Source organism: Diorhabda sublineata, chromosome X, assembly GCF_026230105.1.
Source record: "Diorhabda sublineata isolate icDioSubl1.1 chromosome X, icDioSubl1.1, whole genome shotgun sequence".
Classification (NCBI taxonomy): domain Eukaryota; kingdom Metazoa; phylum Arthropoda; class Insecta; order Coleoptera; family Chrysomelidae; genus Diorhabda; species Diorhabda sublineata.
In genome coordinates, this window is record NC_079485.1 from 40,605,266 (window position 1) to 40,628,927 (window position 23,662).

The 23,662-nt window shown below is 30.5% G+C and overlaps 3 protein-coding genes across 5 annotated transcripts in view; 1 reads left to right on the plus strand and 2 right to left on the minus strand.

Annotated features, from left to right (window-relative positions):
• Window positions 1-1,692: 1,692 nt before the first annotated feature.
• Window positions 1,693-15,152, minus strand: LOC130450792 (MFS-type transporter SLC18B1-like). 2 transcript variants are annotated; one of them, XM_056789421.1, is made up of 13 exons: window positions 12,678-13,080; window positions 10,673-10,856; window positions 8,940-9,171; window positions 8,767-8,840; window positions 8,144-8,291; window positions 7,120-7,188; window positions 6,800-6,890; window positions 6,214-6,356; window positions 5,075-5,268; window positions 4,371-4,466; window positions 4,110-4,278; window positions 2,845-3,051; window positions 1,693-1,866 (listed from the first exon to the last, which is right to left on the minus strand). In XM_056789421.1, exons 2-13 carry the CDS (start codon window positions 10,843-10,845, stop codon window positions 1,786-1,788), a joined length of 1,677 nt encoding a protein of 558 aa, XP_056645399.1. In that variant the 5' UTR covers window positions 10,846-10,856; window positions 12,678-13,080; the 3' UTR covers window positions 1,693-1,785. The 2 variants fall into 2 exon arrangements, with proteins under 2 accessions (XP_056645399.1, XP_056645398.1); XM_056789420.1 differs by lacking the exon at window positions 12,678-13,080 and adding an exon at window positions 15,103-15,152 and having other exon boundaries at window positions 1,699-1,866.
• Window positions 15,153-17,548: 2,396 nt separating this feature from the next.
• The window catches only part of LOC130451629 (uncharacterized), a 64,160-nt gene continuing 58,046 nt past the window's right edge, over window positions 17,549-23,662 (plus strand). The window contains exons 1-2 of the mRNA XM_056790769.1: window positions 17,549-17,637; window positions 17,705-17,729. The gene's annotated coding sequence lies outside the window, so the exon portion shown is untranslated. The remainder of the gene's footprint in view (window positions 17,638-17,704; window positions 17,730-23,662) is intronic.
• Window positions 17,683-23,662, minus strand: part of LOC130451630 (MFS-type transporter SLC18B1-like) — a 36,648-nt gene continuing 30,668 nt past the window's right edge. The window contains exons 4-10 of one of the 2 annotated variants that reach the window (XM_056790770.1): window positions 23,122-23,269; window positions 22,967-23,035; window positions 22,132-22,222; window positions 20,935-21,074; window positions 20,416-20,606; window positions 19,980-20,075; window positions 17,683-19,643 (exon numbers count right to left, since the gene is read on the minus strand). In XM_056790770.1, coding sequence (XP_056646748.1) covers window positions 19,316-19,643; window positions 19,980-20,075; window positions 20,416-20,606; window positions 20,935-21,074; window positions 22,132-22,222; window positions 22,967-23,035; window positions 23,122-23,269 — 1,063 coding nt within the window. In that variant the 3' untranslated portion in view covers window positions 17,683-19,315. The remainder of the gene's footprint in view (window positions 19,644-19,979; window positions 20,076-20,415; window positions 20,607-20,934; window positions 21,075-22,131; window positions 22,223-22,966; window positions 23,036-23,121; window positions 23,270-23,662) is intronic. The other variant, XM_056790771.1, reaches the window with a different exon arrangement.

Below are 23,662 nucleotides of genomic sequence, written 5' to 3' on the forward strand. Positions count from 1 at the left end.
CAGAATACTATTTATAATTTACTAGACATACATTTGCTAAAATGCTTTTACTTATAAGATGCAATAACTGCTGGACGTTCAGGAAACTCATTGTAGAACTCCAAAAATCCAGCTGCTTTTCCAAAAATGATAGTTCCAGTTAAAACACCTACCCCAACAGCTAAATGGGTATTATACTTGCGTTGGTTAGTATCATAATGGGTTTGCCAACTTCCACTGGGCTGAGGAAGATCGTTATAGGTGGATTGAACGGAGTGTTCACCATAATGAGCATTTCTCCTATTGCAAGTTCTTATAGCACGACTAGTCAATAATTTTCGAAAATGCATTTTAAAAATCTTCGATTAAATTGAATACTAATATGGGGTTATGTAACTAGTAATTCACTAAATGTGATCAACTGCCTTGTGCGCTATGCATAGACTGTCAATTGTCATTTAACATTAGATCATTTAACCTACACAAAAATTGTCTGCTGATTTAAGCTTGATTACAGGACCGTCTTATACTTCGTCATCTTTCCGATGCCAGCTCATCTTTTGCATCTCATAAAACGAGAAGTAGAATATGCCAAAAACGAAATTCAATATCGCAGATACAAGGTGTATTCTGTAGAATATCTGTAAATACGTTTAGCGTTAACAAGCAGGTTAAGAAATTGTTCAAAACAACGGGATGTGAGAGCCTGATGTCATTTCTTTGTACAAGTCGTAAAATGAAAGATATCAATGAAAATATGATAAATGAATGCAATAAAATGTTAATCTATCTGCAAACAACAGATTTAGTATCAACAAATACAAATAACATCTACAGTCAATGTAAGAACAGATATTAGTTTGGTTTTTATACAAATTGAATCATATAGATCACTTTCGTTGAAAACCAAGCATAATTACAATAGTATCACTGACAAGTAAAACCATAATAATCTTATACAAAAACAAATCAAAATAGCAGGAAATAAATAAAATATATTAACAATGTGGTAGACGAAAAGTTAACAAATAATACCAATATTAAAAGAAGCGGCAATAATGTTATATATGCCTAAATTGTGGAATAAAATGAAAGACCTACACCTAACGGTACCTGAATAAAGGATTTATTATTTATAAAACACATCAAAATACAATCAGAAACTATTAGAGAATATCTATGCTTTTAACAATACCAAGAATTATTCAATTATTTTTATGTACTATTTTTAAAACGATTCTGTATTCAGAACTGAAAATTGTGTTGCATACCTGTTCCTTCAAATTGTCTGAACATAAGTGATCGCTTTTTAAATATTCACATTCCAAATTTTGCACTTTTCAAGACACTATTATTTTAAATAAAATACTTGTTTGGACATTGTAGCTAATAAGCTACTACAATTTATCCAGGTAGTAATTTTACATTATATCAATGTGGATCTATACAGCTTCTTCTATCTAGAAGATAGCGCGCTATATCTACACTTGTTTGTAAAGTAACGGAGCTTCCCTTCACCTAAAAGACAACGTAACTACTATAGCATCGCTACTTTTCCAACACTGTCTATTAATCACATATAAATATTATTTTCTATCGTCTGCAAAATATGGAAATAATGTAATTTTTATAGACCAGAAACAACGCTCTGACTATTATGATTCTAAATTTTTTAAAATAAGATTAATTCTGAAAATCAAGTAAAAAAGCATATGGTATTAAAACATTTATTTAAACAATATATATGATCAAGTAAAAAGTTATTGATTGATTATATGAATAAAAATATAAAAATCAACATAAATATCAAATTTCAGATGAGCCTTTTCCTGTATATGTTACAGACAATCCAGACCTTGGTTCCATTAAATTAGGGTAAAGCTCCAACTAAAATTAAAATAAATGTACATAAATATTCAAACTCAAATCTCTTTATTAAAATCATTTATTACAACGCCAAAACAACAACAAACAGGTCTATGCTTAAATACCCTGAATCAAATTTCATCAACCAACAAACAAACAAACAAACCTTCCCGATTGATACTGCATCATTTTGAGTTTCAACCACAACAATTCGCCAGATTCCCCATGAGAAGAAATTGCGATGTATGAATCACCACAGCTTGAGAATGAAAAAGTATCGGAAACTTCTTAGTCTTGGAAAAATCATTCAAAGCAGCTGGACTTCAACTGAGTATTCTCAGTCTGAATAACTGCTGCTTATGTACCAGTTAACTAATGCTTAATAACGTTATCTGGGAACCTCTACTCTCAACTCAAGCATTAGCTACACCTCTGAATTGGTTGATGGGAACTTGAATGCATAATACATTACGATACCATGTATTTACTATAGTAAAGTTAACTTTTTTGGTATTTTTTTGATGTTTTATGACTTTACTTTAGACTGAGTAGTCAACTTCACCAAAAGAAAATTTGAAAGATAAGAAAAGGCAAAGTTTTTTTGATCTCCTTATTTAAATCCAATAAAAATCTAGCCGATTGATTTGTAATAATTATAACCAACAGTATCGATTGATTTAATTATATTTATAATTTATCAATATGGAGTAGAGCTAATACAAGATCTGTAGTCAACCTAGAGTATGACTCACTTTACTTTAAGCAGAGTTTAGGACATGTTAGAAGCTTTGAACTCATACAATAATAAATGAGTTTTTGGTATTACCTATGATATTTAATGAATTATGTATGTTGAAGTTCCAAATAACTTTAGAATTTATTTTAAAATCTGTTAAGTTAATTTATTAAGAATAACGAATAACTTTAGTTTTTGGAATATTATCAATGGAGATTAGCTATTTGTGCTTAAAATGAAGAAACAAAATAATAAATACTTACATCACAGCTTCGCTCATTTTGTGTATAATACTGCTTCTTATTGTGCTGAAAATTAGAGGAGAGAGGCGATAACAGAAGTGGAGTAAGTTCATTAGAGAAACTAATATTAGAACTTCTCCAGGATTCACTGATACCACTATCTGGATTGCTCTCGTCCTCAGAACAAACTGAAGTTTTAATGATAAAAAAGACACTTGTTAAGATTGCCTGAAATTGATAGGAAATATAATTTATTAATATTAATATTAAAGGTTTCGGAGGATTGTGAGGTTTGTTTAGCACAGAAACCGTTAAATTTCTATTCTATATTAGTTCTATGGAGTGTAGTTCAAATTAGTTCAATAACAATCCTTTATTGAAATATGAGGATCGTTTTTAAAAGTAAGAACTGATCGCGTTCGTTACGTTAGTTCAAGATCTGTCACTTTTTTCCAGTCTCTCTCTTTGTCTTCACTTCGTTTTACGTTTCTGTCGGTGTTGGTTGTACGGTAAAACCTCTTTGTTTGTTACTATTAGCAATTTCGCCGATTGAGAAGTTCGCTCAACTATTTGGTTTTTTAATATAAATAAAGAAATCTGTAAAGTTTGTCTTTAATTTTATTTTTATTAGAAAAACCTATTGTTTAATCGTAAACGAAGTTTAAAATTATCTAAAGTTTTTGGACGCCTCGGGCATCATAACATTTTGTTTTGAGATTAAGAAATTCATTATTTAACTAAACAAGCTGAAGCTATCATTATTTTGAATGTAAAAAGTGCTCAAAATTTTATGAGAAGGATATTTGAATAGCAGTCTAAACTCTTTTCTTTTCATAACCCTAGAGGGAAAAAAGTTTTCTGTCTCTAGATATCCAGACACTTATTTATCTTTATTTTTAGTTCACCCATATTAAAAGTGCTATGCTAGGATAGGATAGTCGAGTTATAAATCAGCTTTGATTCTTTGTGAGTTTTAACGTCTTGTCAAGAATATGATTGAACAAAGTCGTAAATTTTTTCTTAAATAATACCTACTAGATATATTGAGCTAAAAAGTTGAATCTAAAAAGGATAGATAAGTACATACTTCTCCAATCAGAAATTATTCTCGGCTTGTGTGTTCATTATAATTGATACTGACGCCTTTAAATGAAATTGTTAACTGCAGCATAAGTGCTGCGAGAAATACCGGTTGATAAATAATAGAATTATTAAACTAATAATTAAAATTCATTCCGTGATTGTGTAATAAATTTCAAACTACAGTTTAATCGGATAATGCTTACCAAAGAGAAGGTGAGTATCGCCATTACAGTTGAACTAATTGGGAAACCATATTTTTCCAAAAGAAAACCACCGAGTGCTGGTCCTATAACTTCACCTAAAGAATACATGCAGGACCATATACCAGCTACTACACTATATGTTACTAAAGAATCTGGATAACCTGCATTTCTGGTTGGAAAATTATAAGATAATTACTTATTTTAATATCGATAGAAATGTGTTTAATTTATTTGGACATTATTTTAAGAATTCATACTTACGTGGCAGAAGTTAAGATACCCAAAAATGTTGGCATTAGAGCTAAAGCCACGGAGACTCCCAGAATTGATAAAGCAACTAAATCCAGCCACAAGTTTCTGTGGAAAAATATCTAGCTTATATTAATATTAGATAATTCAACATACAAGATTTTCTATGGCAACGAAGTGAATGTCTCTCGAATTTAAAGACTTTTCTATTAACTCGACGAGAACGACAATAACTGCCTTTTTATCTAATATTCATAACTTTCTTTCAATTAAGCTGGCTTTTAAAAAAATTTTAACTTTTGAAAAAGATAAAAACTCAAAAGAACAGTGGACAAGACGTCTAATGGGAAATATCCGTGAATGGGTAGACTGCTTACACCGCACAACTACTTTCTCTGCAAAGTTTGGTCAGGACGCTATATAATAACTAAGACTAGGATTGGGTAAATCAAAATCTATAGTTTTTTGTAATTATTAGTGACGAACATTTTTTATCCAATATCACAGATTTAAAAACAATATCGTCTTATAATTTATAAATGTATTTGTATGATTTCTTGCAAATATGTGCTGCACTCTTATTTCTATTAAATGAAGTATTATTTCTGGTTATAAAATGCTTTTGGCTTTTTTTAATTTTTAATTGTTCTTTTTAGAATAAGAAAATTATACAGCGATAGGTTAGATGCTAGTAAAAAAATATTGGTTTTACTTACGGAGATAATCCTGGAATAATAGGAGATGGTCCCAACAATAATAGTCCTAATGTGCACATAAATAATCCGGCAACCATCATAAACCAATGGTGGCTTACTTTATCGGCTATCCAACCCCATGCTGGGCTTGATACTCCATACAATGCAGAAAATAGAAGAAATATTAGACCGATTTTTTCTGGGCTCAAGTTGAACTAAAAGAATAATAATTAGTAATTAGCAATTATTGCGTTTCTAATAAATATTTCATTGATTCGTAGATACAAATATGTTGTAAAAAATAAATTTCACATTTTAAAGCACTAAAATTTACACTCTAATCACAACGGTCCCCAGATACTCCCAGTTAAACAATTTCCATTTAATTGAAGCTTCTTACTTTACCTATTTGTGAAATAAAGCAGTCGAATTACCTTCACTTTCACTCAGTCATAGAGTTTTTGTTTTTTGTCGATTAAGACATTATAAAAAACAAAAGTTTAGAACAGTCGTAGCATCAAGGCAAACATGTGAAATTGAAGGAGAAGACAGAAGTTGGTTTAATCGTTTTAATAGTGGATATTTGAGACCTGAATATCGTTCGCACTCAGATCGTCCACCTGCGTGGGAAGTTGAGGTTACAAGGGAAGCAGTAGAAAACCAATCTAGTATCTGTACTCGCCGATTATGGGACTTAATTGGACCTCCTAAAGATACCTTACATCGTCATTTAAAATGATTAGGTAAGATCTATAAAATTTGTCGAAAAGAGCCTCACGAATTAAACGACATTCAAGCGAACCATCAAGTAGAGGTGTGTAAACAGGTCCTTGCCCTGTCGAAAGTCCTATCACAACCAGCATTTAGTCCAGACCTTGCACCATCAGATGACTATTTATGAGATACTCTTAATATTATTGCATACAAGATACTTTCAAAATCAATTATATTCACAGAAAATTGAAGATTTATAAAGTATATTAATCCAGCAATCGACAATATTACAAATTCCTCAAAAAAGTGCCAACATTTCTGGAGTAGTTTCTTCACACTTAAGGCTCACTCTGTATAATTAACTTCACTGTATAAAATGAAAATATAATTTAGTGACGTATTATTTCATGGAATCAATAACCAATATTTATTTTATTGATACTTACATCTCTCAAATGCGGTTCTAGTGTAGGATCTAAAAATGCCCAAACACTGGAGACGACGACAACAACGAGTCCTGTAATTACTACGGCTGGAATTTGTATCAAGTTAATCATGGATGTTGTCTTGTTCGTTACGGTATCACAGTCTTAAAAAAAGAAAATATCTCGTTTTATTTGTAGAAAAATTTTTATTTATGATTATAATGAATTCCAATACTCATCATATCAATATTAATAGACGAGTATAATAAAATGACGTTCTAGATTTTGATGTGATTACTTAATCTAACGACTCTACTAAACTATTTTTTTGTCTTCAGTCGCTTCATTTTCATCCGGCCATTTTAATAGTATAACAATTAATTATTACAATGTTAATGACAGTATGAGAACTTTATGAAAGGATTGAGGATTCTAAGTACTATAGATCTTCCAGGAATAATATTTCATGTTTCTGTAACAATAACTATAATAGTATTAGTAGAAAACGTTCTTTATATGACATACTGGGGTAAGGGTATTTGATAATGAAATTATGGTTTTTTAACTTTTTGGTATTTTAATTTATATCATAAAATTGTAATCTCACCTTCGACATTTGGTATAAGTAACATATTTATAAACGCTATAATAACCATTGCAATTCCCAAAGTATAAAAAGGTACACTAAATCCACCAAGCTATCTAGAAAATAACATTGGAAATACAATCCTCATTTAAATAAGTTTCGCGGCAGGTGAATATTTGTTAGTCACTAAACATTGATCTGTACTCTTTTAACTTTTCTTTATATATTTGAAACTACATAATAATTATAGATATATTATAGAAGATTATCTAAAAAACACATTTTTCTACCTACGACAAAGTAAAAATATTAAAAATTTTTGAAGATTTCTTCGTACATACCGAATACAATATGCCTCCTATAGCTGGACCAATACTCATTCCTAATCCCACAAACGTCTCCAATATACCCTACAAATATTAAATGGACAATAATTAGTAGCACTGCTAAATTAAAATATTGATAAACCGTATTAAAAATAACGTTTTTAAGAACTACTTTTAGTCCTTCCAGTATTTTCCAACATCACCGCTTAAAAAGTAATAATAATAATTTAAGACGGATCCTGTTCCAATTAACGATACTGAACAAGTTGTGCAAGTAAACTTTACGCCAAAGTTTGTCACTCAAATTGGCAGTGTGATTTTCTCGAAAATAATGAGAAATATTCGATTATTTATTGTGCATTTCATTTCTCCAATTAATCTGCAACTGAAACTAAATGAGGTTTGCATATACAAATATTCCAGTTGATAATTTCGTCATGGATACTTCATTCAGTTCTAATGTTTTATTATAACTACCGGTTTTATTAGACTCTCAGTCACATTATCGAACAGTCTTTGGACAGGAAGGCTATTCCCAACTGCTCTGGCGTGACCTTCTCAATTCAAGGAATGGTATTCCTCCAATTGAGAAGGTATAATCGGCGAATCAAATGTAATGTAGCATGGGGGATTGTCATGATGAAAAGTAAAGCCGTTGGCTCATTTTTCAGATGTTTTTATTTGCACATTTTTGAGGTGAAAGGACGGACGTCTCTACCATTCTTCGTATTTGACCATAGACCATATTTCATATTTTCAACATAAAGAAACTTAATGCTAATGCTTTGTTTAGGATCCACTTTTCGCGGCCGACACGATTTCACTAAAGCGATTATAGTAGTGGACTGGCAAACCGGAACAGGTTCAAATTTCAAATCGCTTAAAGTTAAAATAACTGCAGCATGAGTAATTGCTGCTATATAAATTCATTAATTGCATTTTCACACCCTATATTCATTATAAGTTATAAATATTGTCATAGTTTAGTTATTTCGATTGAATTTATTCAAGATTTCAATATTTGTATCTGAGTACTTACTATCACTGATCCAATATTATTTGGAAAATAATTAACCACAAAGATATAACTAGCAGTTGAGAAAGCGCTGGCACCTAAAGCCTCGAATCCTCTTATTAATATACATAGAGTGGTAAAAAGGGTATATGTTTCAATATATTCCAATAACCTAAAAAATAGTTAATGAATTCTATCCGATTCCAATCTACTACGTATATGCAGTAATGGCAATAAAATATATTCCAAAATCTCGATCTGTGGAGTAAGAGAAATTATGTTAGTAACACCCATATCAGATTCCCTCATCACAATTTGCAATTTCACTGAATGAAATTGCAACTTAACAAAAGTTAAGTTTCATCTATTTTCGATTCTAGAAAATAAAGAGATTTAACGAAGAAATTTACGGAAAGGATTTTGAAACAAAATCTAAAAACCGATGTCTAATTTAATTGCGCATATTTTCTTCCTATATCACTGGTGATTTTCATAGTCCAAATAACCTCCAGAAATCTGCAGTCGTGCTCTGACATTTGCTGATATTAGGGGAGGTCCAGCTTCAGGCGTTCTTTCTTCAGTGAAATAAATACGCTTCCAATTCGAAGAATTCTATACACCTAAAAATTAAAATAAAAGCTACTTACCCAAATAATATATTGCATATGGCTGCTACAAATATACCAAGTATGAATAAAAATTTCGCTCCAAATATTGGCAGCTGAAAAATGTTTAAACATTATACGTGACATTATCTTCATTCTAAACGTTTCAGAAACTTTCAGAATATCACGGCGCGGCATATATATTTTAAACTTACAATTTTTCCAAAGACTGGAGACGATAAAAACATGACTAGAGCATAAAAACTAAAAACAAATCCGGTCATTGAGTCCGACATTCCCTTTTTATAAGCTTCATTTGGAAAAAATGGAGCCATTATAGACATTGAACAAAAACTCATAAAATCCACCAGAGCGAGAGATATTAGAGTCATTATTTGAAATTTGTTCAAGTTTCTTAAAGTTGATGTTGTCATACGTGGATTTAATCTAAAAATGAAATAGTCTTTTTTAAAATAAGTTGGAATTGGATAAGGGTATATTAAACAGAGTTTCGAAAAACAAAGTTTCATATAATGATTTTTGTTTTGCCTTTTTAAGCTTATTACATTGATATAGGAATCTATAATATAAATTAGAAATTTACAAACCATCAGTAAAAATTAGATTAGAGAATTATCTTATTTACAAAATAGAATCCTATCTATATTATATTATATTTTTCATGTTCTTTAATTGAACGAATATTCAAAAAAAATTTCAAGCTTTCCATATTCCTAATAACTATTTGTATAGACTGAATATTATTTATGCAATAAATAATTCATTCAAGAAGACGAGTTCTTCATATACATATCAATTTCAAGGATGTTTCTGAGCCACGTCTTATACATAAAGATTATTTCCTAGGAAAAAACCCCATATTATTACGAAGTATTTTGCGATTACTTAAAATTTACATTATTATCATTGTTATCAAGTCCTAGAAATTTGTATGCAAAATGTATGGAATAGAATCAATTCAATACACACTTTTGTTAATGTTCTATATCGGAATTAAATTTCTTTGATAATAAACTCATTGCTGAGCTCAACATTTATTGTTTCATTATTATTGTTATCAGTACGATTAGCAACAAGTCAGTTCTGAGATTATAAAATAAAATTCCCGAGAAAAATTCATTGAAATCACTCCTAAACTAATTTCAATAAACTATGATACTTATTGCTTAGTAAATTTTTCAGTATTTTCCATTTGCTATTTTTGAGGATTGCAATGCTAATTGGCTGTGCCAATTCAAATAGATCGTATCAAGAATCCTCCCATTTTTGTTCACCCTAATCATAATCCTTCAGTGAAAGTTCATTTTACAATCTTTCCCCTTTTTTGTTAGATTTTGTACAAACTTCAATTCGTATGAAATTTTTCTTCTTAGTGACTTGTCCACGGTCTTCGTATTGGGCACTAAACTCAGGACTTGACTCATGGAATAATCGGCCAGTAAGGTTTAATAAGTTACATATATTTGAAAACAATCCCAATATTTCGAAACGTACTTCCTAAAAATGGAAGGAGTGCTTGGAAGCATCCTTACACTAGTAAAGTGAAATTTGATATTTCCATTTAAAACCGAACACTTTCATCTAAAATTGAGTATGATTTTTCCGCAATGCAAGCATTTAAGACCCAATATCTAATTGTAGCGAATATGCACCTCGGTGGTTACGAAAAATATAGAATGTTTTTATTTAATGATCATACTCTGAAATTCGAGAAGATTGTTTGCTTTTTTCTTTTCAAAAACTTATCATACTGAATACATAAATTTACTAGCTGGATATTAAAATCAAAGCAGACAAAACAGCATAAACTTACGTATTTATTGTTTATCCTCGTTTCGCCAAGAGAAACCTTAAAAGGCCAATGTCTGTCTCAATATGTTTGTTGATAATTTCTTTGGTTCATGTTTAATTTCAAAATTGTACTTACCTTAGCAATCTCTCCCGGATTGTTTTAACTTCTGCAGCAGTAAATGCATCAGGGGAAACAGATGACATGGATTTGCTTCTAGGAAGAGTTAGACTAATTTTGTTAGAAGTACTTGAACTATAGTTATCTGCATTAGGAGTAGATTTTTTTGGGGTAAACAAATCTTTATCCATTTTTCCTTAAACTAATCATTACATCAATTAGATGGTACTGTGGGTTTCACTATAGTGACTATAATTAAAATATCTAATCAAAATAAGCAATGTAATTGATATGTTCTTCTACACAAAACCTGATGGTAAATACGAGAAAATTGAGACCTTATGCTGGGTTTTTATTATTTATTTTAGCATCTTACAAGAATTAAGGTTGCTTTCAATTTTGGCCTGAAAGCCGGGGGTTTTTTCCTGATAGTGTATTTAAACTAGTAGATAAATTATTTATAAACTCCTGTTTTTGATTTGTAACAGTTTCATCTTGCCAAAATTTATATGGCATATGTCCCTCTTTGATTCTTGTTTCATTTGAATAAAATATATTTCTTTTTTTGTTTCTCATTTTTTCGATAGTCCTTCAGTAATTTCTTTTCCATACTACTATATCGATTCTATCTATTATGACAGACTTTTTAGAATACTTTTTCCAACAAAAAGTTTCTATAATATGCTGCGACTCATTTAAGGGTAAGCCTTATCACCTCAAGCCGTGGCAAGAACTTTTTTTACTGAAGGTATTTGCTAAGAAACAATGCATGCACTTTCTTTTGACGTCTTCCTAATAATTTTCTATTGAAAATTTTGGTTTCCTTTTCTTTAATAACTCCGTAAATCGTAGATTTCCCAACACCAAGCGTACTACTAACTAATTTCACTGTGTTATTAACAATTTCACATCAATTTTTCTTTGTAAATGATTCAAAAACATCAAATATTCATATTTTTTATTAATTGTTAAAGGATTGTTTTTTTGGCGTTTACGCAGCCTTTCCAATAGTCACATCAGAATTCCCAATAGACCGCACACTACACCTTGCTTGTTACAATTAAACTAATCTATCTTAAACTTGGACACCTTGGACCACCTTACTGAATGAAAAAACCTAAAATCGTATTTTTGGTGACGTTTATCGGGAAGAGATTCTTGGAATGACAATAAAACAGAAATTCTAACCTTTATTGGAAAAAGGTACTTGTTACTTATATCTTTAATGCCCTGGGCTTTTGGCCTCTCCAAATCTTTTTCTAGTGTTCAATAAAGTTGATGATTATATAAGATCCAAAAATTGTATTAACAAAGGTTCATTATTCTATAGTAAGTAAAATTTAAAATGACCATACCAAGTGTTGCATTAGATACTAGGCTTTTGAATTCTGTCGTACATAAAAATAGAGTATAGTGATGTGGAAACATAAAAAGAAATATTCTATCCAAGATTTCTCACAGTAGCGTCGATACTTTTAGGTCAAACATGGGCAAGCTCTTGAAATTTACCTCTAAAATATATGTAAACATCTTGTAGCTTCATTCCCACGATATATAATGTTGTCAAGAACATCGAATTGATAATTCTTATGTTCTTTTTGTCGTCTTAGCAGTTAAACATTGCCATTCTCATTAAATTCCTTCGCTTCATTTTGTTTACAAGATTTTTGATATATGTCACTTATTTCTAATTTATCTACATAATATGTTTGTATGATGTTATTTTTCAATTGCATGTACATGATACTGATATTATTACTCCTTTCTTTGTAAAACTTTATGGCAAAGACATATAAACTGCATGTCTTTGCATGTTCAATAACCCAGAGAAAATAGAAGAACGTTCATTTTTGAGTACACTGATTGTACGTATTAAACAATTGATATAGTATAAATGTTAAATTAGATTATAAAAGAATGTTATTACACAAAACTGTCATGACGGAAGCAACTGGAAATAAGTTCTCGGATAAATTATTAAGGTGTTGCTGCTAGTAAATACATTCTATTAGTAAATACTCACGTTTCTCATCAAGACTGAAAAAAATGGGTGATCACCGGAAGCACTCATTCACCAGACACGATAAATTCTGAAATAATGTGTACCCTCTTTATGATATTAAGTCTTTGTAAACAAAAGTTTATCGTTTAGCGGTTATCTCTTTAAGTTCAATTCATTGTCAACCAATAATTTATTGATTATTTTTGGAACACAAATGCACTTGTCTACACAGCAAATATAACGATATCACACCAGTATGGGTCTTGACAGATTTTCGTATACATCAGAAATGTTTAATTAGCAGAATACAACAGAGGATGAAATGGAATATTTCGATATCAAACCAGCATGGATCTTAACCGAACTTTAGAAACAAGAAAACCCGTCACGTGTCAATAAACAGATATAAAACACGTTTAATTGCAATAGGCTTCGAATCGCATATCCACCATTCACCTACTCGTACAACCTCGCGAGGAACAAAGTGATAAAACAAAGCTGATAGTATTAAATAATATAAAATCTCTTACACTATAGCCAGCTTTCGGAAGTCTTTGACTTTTCAAGGTTGGAAAAATACAAAAAAAAAACGGTTTAGCAAAAAGCTGATAATTAGTGACAATATATTCAACAGAAGTCGTATGAGAATCTTCAACGAGCGAAGAGATTTGGCTTTGAATCGCAAACAAACTGACTTGATCGAAGACAATAGCAGAAATCAGCTACCAGACAAATCCAAATCTCGATCTCATTCAGACAATTAAATGGTGAACATTATTTGCATTTCTTTCAAAACGTATCATCAGAAATGTTTTCCACACCGAGGAATAAAACTCCAGTACATTTTGAATGATAAGGGATCGTTGATACACCGATTGCATGTCAGTTAAAAATTCACGGCTTGACATTATTGTTTTTTGTTTGTAGGTAGTATTACTTCTATTTTTAAGTGATCTGACACCTGTCACATATATGATTTATTATGAATTATGTCGCGTGTATTCAACATAGGTTCCCATAAGAAGATGCTGACGGCACACATCCCACAGTCAATTTCCCTGAACCAGCCTTTTCAGAAACTCAGCAAGATCGCCGATGTTCTCAAAGCATGAAACGAAAACACAGCGCAGCTGCCATTTTCATAGACATCCAGAAGACTTTCGTTAAGGTCTGGCACGTCGGAGTCGTTAGGAAGTTGCTGACTTACTGTTATATCCGATAATAAAAGTGATATATTATTCATATCTTACTGATGCTCCATTAGTGTCAAGTCGGTTATTGCTTACCTCAATCATGTATTTTCCTTATTGGCGTTCCACAAGGTACAATACTTCTATACATCTATACGTATGATATCTCAGCCCTCGTCACCCCTTGGAAAAGGTCCAATTGTATGCGGACAATACAGCAATAATTGCTTCCACCCCAGATAACATCAAACCTCATTTTCTCAATTGTCCATCCGTTACATAATCGAATATAGAGCAAACCCCTACTGCACCTTACCGGATCATCTCCTCAAAAAGACCTTGTCTTGCGAGAAATCCATTCTCAGGTACAACCAATAGAAGTGCCTTTGCATTGCAGCCCCAGTGATACCGAAATATTGCCAACACCCTTTCCGAGCCCCGTCTTAATGATCGCCAAAAACACCTTTTTAACCCTCTCGATCACTATTAGACAGCTCCTTTCCTCAAAACCCAAGAGCGACGGCATACGAAGACTTCCCAAAAAACTACCTTACATTCCTTGGCATTTCCTCTATCACCATTAGGTAAAACTCTACAAATTCCACCACGTCGATTGTCGGTGTTGTATGTTTTCTTCGGTTTTCCTTCCCGGTTCATCACCCAAATGGCGGCAGACTATAGGAAATAATACAGTCGTAGCTTTACTCACCTACCTACATTCGGCGAAAAACCGTTCGATTGTTTGTCGGGCATTTCATTCATCTTTTCACTCTTCTCCAGCCATGCAGAGGAATCTATATCAGTACTAAACCTAATAAATCCCTTCCCCAAATAATAATCCTCATCTAAAACACACAGAACCCAATGAATCCCTCTCTCTTCCGATTACTTCGCTCAGTTTTGTAACGACAGTGAACGTGATCATAAAAACTAATTATTTAGACAATAGTATATATTACATTGTGGTTTTTTTTATAAGTAACAGTGACAATATTTTTGAAAATTAGGAACTTTATGTTATTTTGAACAATACCGAAAATAACATTCAATTTCTTTTATTTCTTAATGTAAATAAACCTGATAGTGATTTTGTAAATCAGGGAATATATTTATAGAATATAATTAATGTATTAATCAATTCTTTCTCTGTAATTCCGCAATATATGTTTATCAAGGAAAATTTTATATTACGTAGTCTTAAATATTTTCTTCAACAAAATCGGTTAGAATCCAGTAATATCTAGTATACTACTTACCGAATAATAACTCGAATTATTATAACAAATACGTTTTCAAATTAAATGAGGACATTTTGCTTCTATGTCCTCTCTTACACTGCTTTTGAACAACATTAGCCATTGAATTGTCGAAAACTCGAAATCAAATAATCCTTGTCTATTATTTTTAATTACATCCGCGGCTTCTTCTATTTTCCGTCGCAGTTGTGGAAGAGAAGTAATTTTTTCTCTGTAAACTAATGCTTTCATTTGCGACCAAATTGAAAAATCCAAAGGATTTAAATCAGGGCCTCTTGGTGGCCAAGCAAACTCACTTCCACGACAAATACATCGATGCGGAAACTGTTCGTTTAAGTATTGACGAACTTGTAAAACATAATGTGGTGGTGCTCCGTCGTGCAAAAACCACATATTTTGTCTTAAAGCGAGAGGTATATCCTCTAGTAATTCGTGTAAATGTTCTTGAAGAAAATCTAAATAAAGAGGTCCATTTAAATTGGTTGGTAGTTCAAAAGGACCTATTAAATACCCACATATTACACCACACCAAATGTTAACCTTAAACTCGTGCTGAAAACGTGTTTCCCTCATAGCATATGGATTTTCAGAATCCCACAAATGATTATTTTTATAATTATATATTCCTCGTCTGGTAAATGTTGCCTCATCAGTAAAAAGAATTGTATCCAGAAAATCTGGGTTAACATTTTGTTTATCTTGCAAAAAATGGGCATTTTCATTTTCTGTATGTAGTCTTCTAGTCATATTATTAATGAGACTTACAAGGAATTGATTTCTGTTAATAATAGTAATTTTTTTATTATCTGTTAAAGTTAATGTTCCTAATTTCATCACTTGAACAGCCTCTGATGCTTCTATGCGTTTGTTTCCTTTTTTAACGTCTTTTAGTGATTCCAAATAGCGAACGCTTCAGACAAGATGGAAAGTTCATACAAAACGTCATAAATTAATGCCAAGTTAATTATAAACTGTTTAGACATGATATATTTTTTTAGACCAATGTATACACTCTGATCAGTTTTTGAACGAGTTTCATCAGTTGCGGCTTGATGAAAATGTTCAGTAAGAGATTTTAAATTTTGCCAAACTGCATTAACAGTTCTGAATGAACTAGCTATCGACCTTATTCCTAAAAGACGTCCTATTTTTTAAATTTCTTCTCCCAAATTTTCCGCGCATGATTCTAGTTCGCTTTGATTTTTAGGTGATTGATGATAAATGGTATATAATTTATCCAAAAATATATGAAAATGGTTAATACCATTTACTTCCGCGACAGCATCGTTAACAGAGAGCTCCAGACGATGATTTAAACAGTGCCACGTGATTATTTTTGGAAATTTATTCAATAATTTTGTAGCCACTCCTGACCTTTTTCCTAACATTACACATTGCTCCGTCAATGGTAAATGCAATTCAATTTTGTTTCAAATAATTCTCGTCGAAGCCATACTTTTCCAAATTATTTAAAAGGTATTCTGTAATGGTTGCTGCTGTTTGATCGGACAATTCTATTAAATCAAAAAAAAAAAGGAATCGTGGTTCGCTGATTTTATTTATTTCGAATTATAAAAATATAATGTTGTAGATTCATCAATGAGAATCGAAATCTTTCCATTTGTTTTAATAATTTCTGAACAAATTCTTAATTTCATATTTTTGGATATGTGATTAATTATATTTGTGCAGGTATATCTGGACCGTAAACCAGGTGCCAAAATTGTTCCATTTAATTCTTGCAATTGCAATAAATTATAATAATCGGTCTTGTTTGGCCAAATAATAAGCAGTTCTAAATACTAAAGTCGTGCTCTTAATAGACGCCTTATTTAAATTGTACATTTTCTATTGGCTGATGCTGTTCGCTGTTTAAAATTTTTTCTGAATTAATGTGCGCTGTTGTTTTCGCGTGTTCAAAAACTTTTTTTCTTAATGACGTTAACTGCGATTTTTTATCTTTACCGTAGTAAGAAACGGATGTGGAACTCCATTCCTTTGTAAGTGGAGTACAAAAGAGAGGATCATTGATTTCTAAGTACATAGTTCGATTTTAAATTCTCTTTAAATCACATTCGGTACTTCGGCTCTGGAAAGTAATTTTCGAAGTATTGTCTCAAATAATCTATACATCACTCTAATGTCATTGGCCATATCAATAACCAATAGAATTTATTAAAAAAATAAAATTTGGAATGGAAAATCAACTAATTAGAAACTTTTCTCTAGACGTCCTGGATCTAAGAAAATTAAATAACCTTATAATTTCGTCAAAATTGTGATTTAATTTCAATTTTACTAGAAAATATTGATTTTTTGAATGTTGCTTATGCTTTTATTTTAAAACTTGTCGTATTCGTCATTGTACCGCTCTTGAGAAGCCTAATCTATGAGCTGTAAACATAACGGTTACAAAGTTATCAATAAATTAGATATTTGCCTGATTGTTAACCTCTATTATATTTAACCAGTTCCACGTAACCTACAAAATAGTCGAAACTCTATAATGAACACATTATCATCGTTATTTCTCTGGTAAGTTTTTGAAATGATAAGGAAAAAATAAATCATATTCAAAAAAAAAATTAATTCTATATTCCAGTGTACTATTCCATCTTCTATCGACAGTAAGTATCTTCATTTATTTGTAGAACGTTGAGATTAAAGTGATTTTAGCAAATAAAACAATTGCAAATTTTTATGCTGTGGTATATATTACAACTAATATTTACACGTTAACTGAGAAATATCAAAACATGGTTTATTAATATTACTCGTATTGCTTCTTAATTCACTGATAAGTATATTTTTCCCTGTGGATAGAAAAGAAACTATTCAGCATTAACCTATATATACAAAACATTGAAGGTGCTCTTTTAATATTCGAAAATGTTGTAAATGATAATTTACTATATGAATAAATTTTTTTTAATATCCATATAATACATGAAAATCCATTTTTAGGATCTATGAGTTTGATGACTTATTTTTGAAAGTTAGTACAACTGAGAATATATTTTTTAAAATATTTTCAGAAATCATTAAGAAAAAAAATTCACAAATAATGTGTGAGATATTTATTGATAATGAGCGTTAGAGGAGAGGGTTTGTATTCTAATGATTTCAATGACAAATAATGAATATTGGATCTATCTTCGGGGTAATGAAAGAAGATAACTAAAATGAAACTTATATATTACGTACCTTGGTATGGATTCTTGGTAGGTTTAGTGTCAGCGTTAAATATTTTTAGATGAAGAATAAAACGCGGCTTCAAATAAGAAAAACCAGTGAATATTTATAGTTATACAAATGGCAAATTCTTCAATGTGCTGGTTTTAGAATAAAATAGTTTTGACAGATTGTCAATAAAATTGATTACTTGTTAATTATCTTTCAATTGTATATCACACGTTTGATAAAGGAGATTTTACATTTTTTATTGAACAGTAGCAACTGAAAAAATTGTTATAAATTGTGGAGAGCCTCGTATCGAGTATGAAAAGTTCAATATTTCACTATCTATACAGCGTTATACACTGATGGAGTTATTTTAGCCACTACAGTGACTTTCAACGGGACCTTTGAATGTTTACTTTATCTCTAGCATGATCTGATGAGTATAGCAATTTAGTATAACTAAAAGCTAAATCCACAAGATACGTATATTAATTAGTGAGATCCCAGCAAAGATTTGAATCTAAGTTTTCACTTTTATCTCAGCCAAATAACTGACTTTAAAACCAGAAACTATTATTTCGACTGATAGACGTGCAAGTAGAAATTTCAATTTGTAAAGAAAACAAAATAGTTTTTTATCTTATTATTAATCAGGTAGTAGTATCATAATGTATTCACAGTAATTAGAAATATATATTTTCATAGACTGGCTCTCTCGATATTTTTTTTTATTTTCATGTGATGTTGAAAAAATATTGTACTTATATACTTAACATGGTTTATTCCGGGAATAAAATGTAAAGCAATAAAGGACAGTATTAACAATTCATTGTTTAGATAAATCTAAGGACAAACAAAATGATCGTAATACATTTTTAAAAATCAGGAAAATTTCACTTTGGTTTGAAAACAAACGTCAAAAAATCCTAATATTAGAATTTTTTTATATTTTCTCCTGCCATTTAATAAATACCAATTTACAAATAAATACTAAAACAAACTCGCACTAGGGTATCATTTAATAATTTTTTCATTATTTTGTTTTAATATTCTCTGTCCTCTTCTGCTCTTTTTCAATAATAATATCCGCAGTACCGTTTTGATAAATCTCAGGTTTTGTAAAAACACTTAAAATATTTCCTTTAAATGATAGCTGTTTTCTGTTCATAAGAAATAGTGTTGTTAATGCTCCTACGATCAAATTCAGTGCTGCAAATGTAGCACAGGTATTGGAAAAATCGTAATGTTGCATAAGAGATCCTCCGAGAACTGGACCAAGGACTTCACCTAGCGAATAGACAGATGACCACAAACCAGCTATCACTGAATGTGTAGCTATATCATCAGTGTATCCATTTTCCCTGAAAAGTGGAAAATCATAATTCAATTTATTCATATATAAAAATAAAGTAAGTATAAAAAGATTTTATTTAACTATGACTCGAGCCAACAAGTGTCGATATCCAGGAACAAAGACAAAATCAAAAATTACACAATATGGCTCGTTGAAAAAAAAAGCTTTAATCTTAGCATGCAATAAAATCTGTTGAATACTAGATTAGAGCAAAAATTACGAAGCATATTGCTCTTAGTATGGCGAAAAGCGAAAAATTATAGTGATTTGTAATTTTATGCTAGAATTTCTCAAAAACTTGATGCATTAGAGCAAACATCGTAACACATTCAAATATACTTACAAAGCACTGTCCAAAATGAACTGATACGTAGGCATTAACGACATGCCTACAGTTATTCCTAAGAGTGAGAGACTCACCATGTTCAGCCATAAAGGTCTAGATGAAAAAAGAAAAAATTAAATAAACAATATATTTTCGATTAAAATAATTTTATTTCATTGAAATAAGATTGATAAAAATATGAAATTACTTCGATAATCTGATATCTGAATGGTGGAAACATATTTCTAAAAAATATTTGTGGTTTTGTTTAATACCCATCGATGTATTGACCACTTTGAAACAAATCCATCCAAACATGAGCTTTCATAATGTATCTTACATAATGTACATGATTTGTGTAGCTTATAAAACTTCGATATCGACTATCTACCTGCCTGATATGATTAGTTGAAATTTTATTTTTTATATTAGATTTTGCGATTGTTATACTTACTCTGGCAGAAAACCTAAACATGGTCCTAAAAATAATAATATCACAGAGTTTCCAAACAACCCTACGGTCATCAACCACCAATAAACATCTAGTTTGTCTGTCAACCATCCCCAAAACGGACAGGAGATCGCATATGTTCCAGACATCATTAGGAATAACAATCCTATCATTGTATTGGACAGAGAAAATTTCTAAAAAAGGATAGCTTAATACTAAAGGTGTATAATCTTAGATGGGAGATATGAATACACTACAGATATAGAGCATCTAATAATGGAGAGCAGGAGTACACAATTAAGGAGAAATTTTCACGATTATAATTTTTGAGTACGAAATTCTAAAAATAGTTTGGTATAACGATATAACAATTTTTCATAGCACGCTTGTATAGTTTCGGGGATTTTGTTAATCATTATTAATAAATTATAAAAAATTGTTTCACATTGATAAAAATTTGGGAAGGTGCTTCAAAGTAAAACTAAGTGATTTTTATTTAAATAAAATATCTGTGCTATTTACCTTACTCAAATGAGGTTCCAAAGTTGGATCTAAAAATCCCCAGGTCATTGATACCACAATCATGATGAAACATGTCATCATTATTGGTGTTAATTTCAACAGACTAGTTAGAGAACCAGAATTGGCGTCTATCTTTAATTCTGCAAAAAAATGATTGACAAAATTACATAAAAAAGATACTTTCACATTCTATTCATAAATTATGACAAAAACTCATCAAATAATTAAAGGAGGAAAAAAATTACTAAAGATAATGGATAAGTTTGATAAATGTGTTATACAAAATGAGGAAATAACTGCAATTACGAACCCCGTATCATTTCAATTGGCACATCTCCTAATTTTTACTCAAAACATATTGAAACATTTAATAGTATGAAATTTTCAACTCTATGAAAAAAGAAACAATTCAGTAACAGAAGAGCTTTGAAATAATCATTAAAACAAAATATGTCTGTTAATTGTCGCAATTTGAGTGAAAAAATTTGTTCCAAGATCTAGAGGTCACAAGGTGACATTTTCTGGGTTATTCCAGATCCTTTGTAGAACATATTCAAATTTGCAATTTCACGTACAGATCAAAAAAAGCTTTATTGTGGATTTCCAGCGATTTATTTATATATGGTGCCACCACCAGTCATGTTACTTGCAATACATCAGAAAATCAATGTGAATGTATTATATATATATATATATATATATATATATATATATATATATATATATATATATATATATATATATATATATATATATATAGAATAAAACTGCGCAAAACAAAATTTTTTAGATTTTTCAATGTTTGATAATTGTCTGAATCCGACCTCAATACAGTTTCCGTTTTTCAATGAAGTCAATATTTTTGATGTGGGTTTGATAAAATTACTTAATTGGGCATTATGTGCTTAATTCCACTTTATTTGTGTACCTACTTCATTTACTAGTAAGTTGTTATAATTTACAAAGGCAGCGTAATTCATTAAACCTAACTAAATTCATTATGCAGTTAAGAGAAATTTGCAAACAATATAGACTACTCAACATAGCTCTCGTACTTTTTTCCCAATGAAATGAATATTTTCTAAAAATGAACAAAATGTTGCAAAGTCAAATAATGATTTATGGCTTGTAATTAATATGAGTGGGATACCAGCATTAAAAAGTATTTAATTAAATAATTTTTAATGAAATACTCACTTTGCGGTTTTTCCAGTATGCACAAGTTTATTGGAGCTATTAAAACCGAAACTATTCCTACTACGTAAAATGGTAGGCCAAAGCCTCCGATCTTCCTAGAAAAAAGGCGTTAATAATACAATTTTTGAATTAATTAATGTATATTAATAAAAGTAGGTGATGTATAATATCAGATATACAATCCATATAAATTATTAGAGTTATTATGTCAAGTTATATTTTGATAAAGATTGATATTTGGACTTAACGTTGAATATCTTATATTCAAAAATATTTCTAAAAATAAACCTAAAATCAATAAATATAATGGATTTCCCATCTAATTTCGATATAGGGATGAGAAACGAGTGAAATTAACAAGTTTTTCGAAACAGGCCAATTTTTTTATTTCCATTTCGTTATTTTTACGATCATCCATACAACGTCTATAATTCAAAACATTTCCAAAATATATTGGCCTTCAAACTATGTTTATTTGTGTTAAAACAACTCAAGACTATAGGTAATTGATTTGTGTTTATGAATATTAATTGAGAAAGAATATTCCCAATATATTATTTGTAATTTTATGATTAGGATTATAACTTAACCTATGAGGTCGTGTTACTACAGTCTTATGTTACTGAAAAAACTCATATGAATAAAACATTATGTATAAATAAAAATTGACATGACTGCTACCTGTCAGAAAATAGAATTGTTTTGAAAAATTCTCTTATTTGTGAGTTTTGAAAAAACTCTCGACTCCGTAGGGCGCATGTATATACATTATTTCTTATTGTCAAATGTGTGTTTGATCCGTAAGTTTTTAAATTGAGAAATATGCAAGACTCACATCAAAAAGTACGCCGCCAATTCCTGGACCTGCACACAATCCCAATCCTACAAAAGTTTCTAAAATTCCCTGAAAATAAAAAAAGGTAATGTCTTATCCCCCACTATCACAGGTGAATATTAGGTTAGGGCAAATATAAATTTTGATCTACTTACTCTGATAGCACCGGCATTATCGGGAAAAGTATTCATTACTATCACATAAGCGGCAGTTGAGTAGGCACTAGACCCTAAGGCAGCAATGCCTCTTATAACAAACGACAATGTTGTGAAACCACTGTAATCTTCTATGTGATGTAACGTTCTGAAATTAATGGATCATAATAATTTGAGGTATCTTCAGTAGTGTGCGCCTCAAGTTTCACTAACTGGGGGTTCATTCACAAACATATTGTATATTTAATAATAGCTTATACATAAATCTTGAATGAATGGATAGTATTTTCTTTATATAAGTAAACTATTGTACTTTGTTCAGAGTATATGAATTATCTTCGCCACTGAGACCATGTTATTTATCAGTATGTTGATATATTCAAACGTATTGAAATACTTCTCATTATGTACATGTCCAATATCTCGTCTAATATGTATATTCAAGAGCATTAGTTCCTGAAACCTAGATATCTTCCTATCGTTCTTTCAGAAAATAATTCTTAGTGATTCATTATTGGTTTCATATGTATCAGGAAATATA

Bases quoted from the DNA above. Each gene is read 5' to 3' on its own strand.
- LOC130450792 (XM_056789421.1), bottom strand. From the start codon at position 10,845: ATGGATAAAGATTTGTTTACCCCAAAAAAATCTACTCCTAATGCAGAT. The intron at 8,292-8,766 runs GTAAGTAGCTTT...ACTATTTTTTAG, and splicing joins ATATGCAATATATTATTTGG to GTTATTGGAATATATTGAAA. The intron at 3,052-4,109 runs GTAAGCATTATC...TATCAATTTCAG, and splicing joins CGATACTCACCTTCTCTTTG to GCAATCTTAACAAGTGTCTT.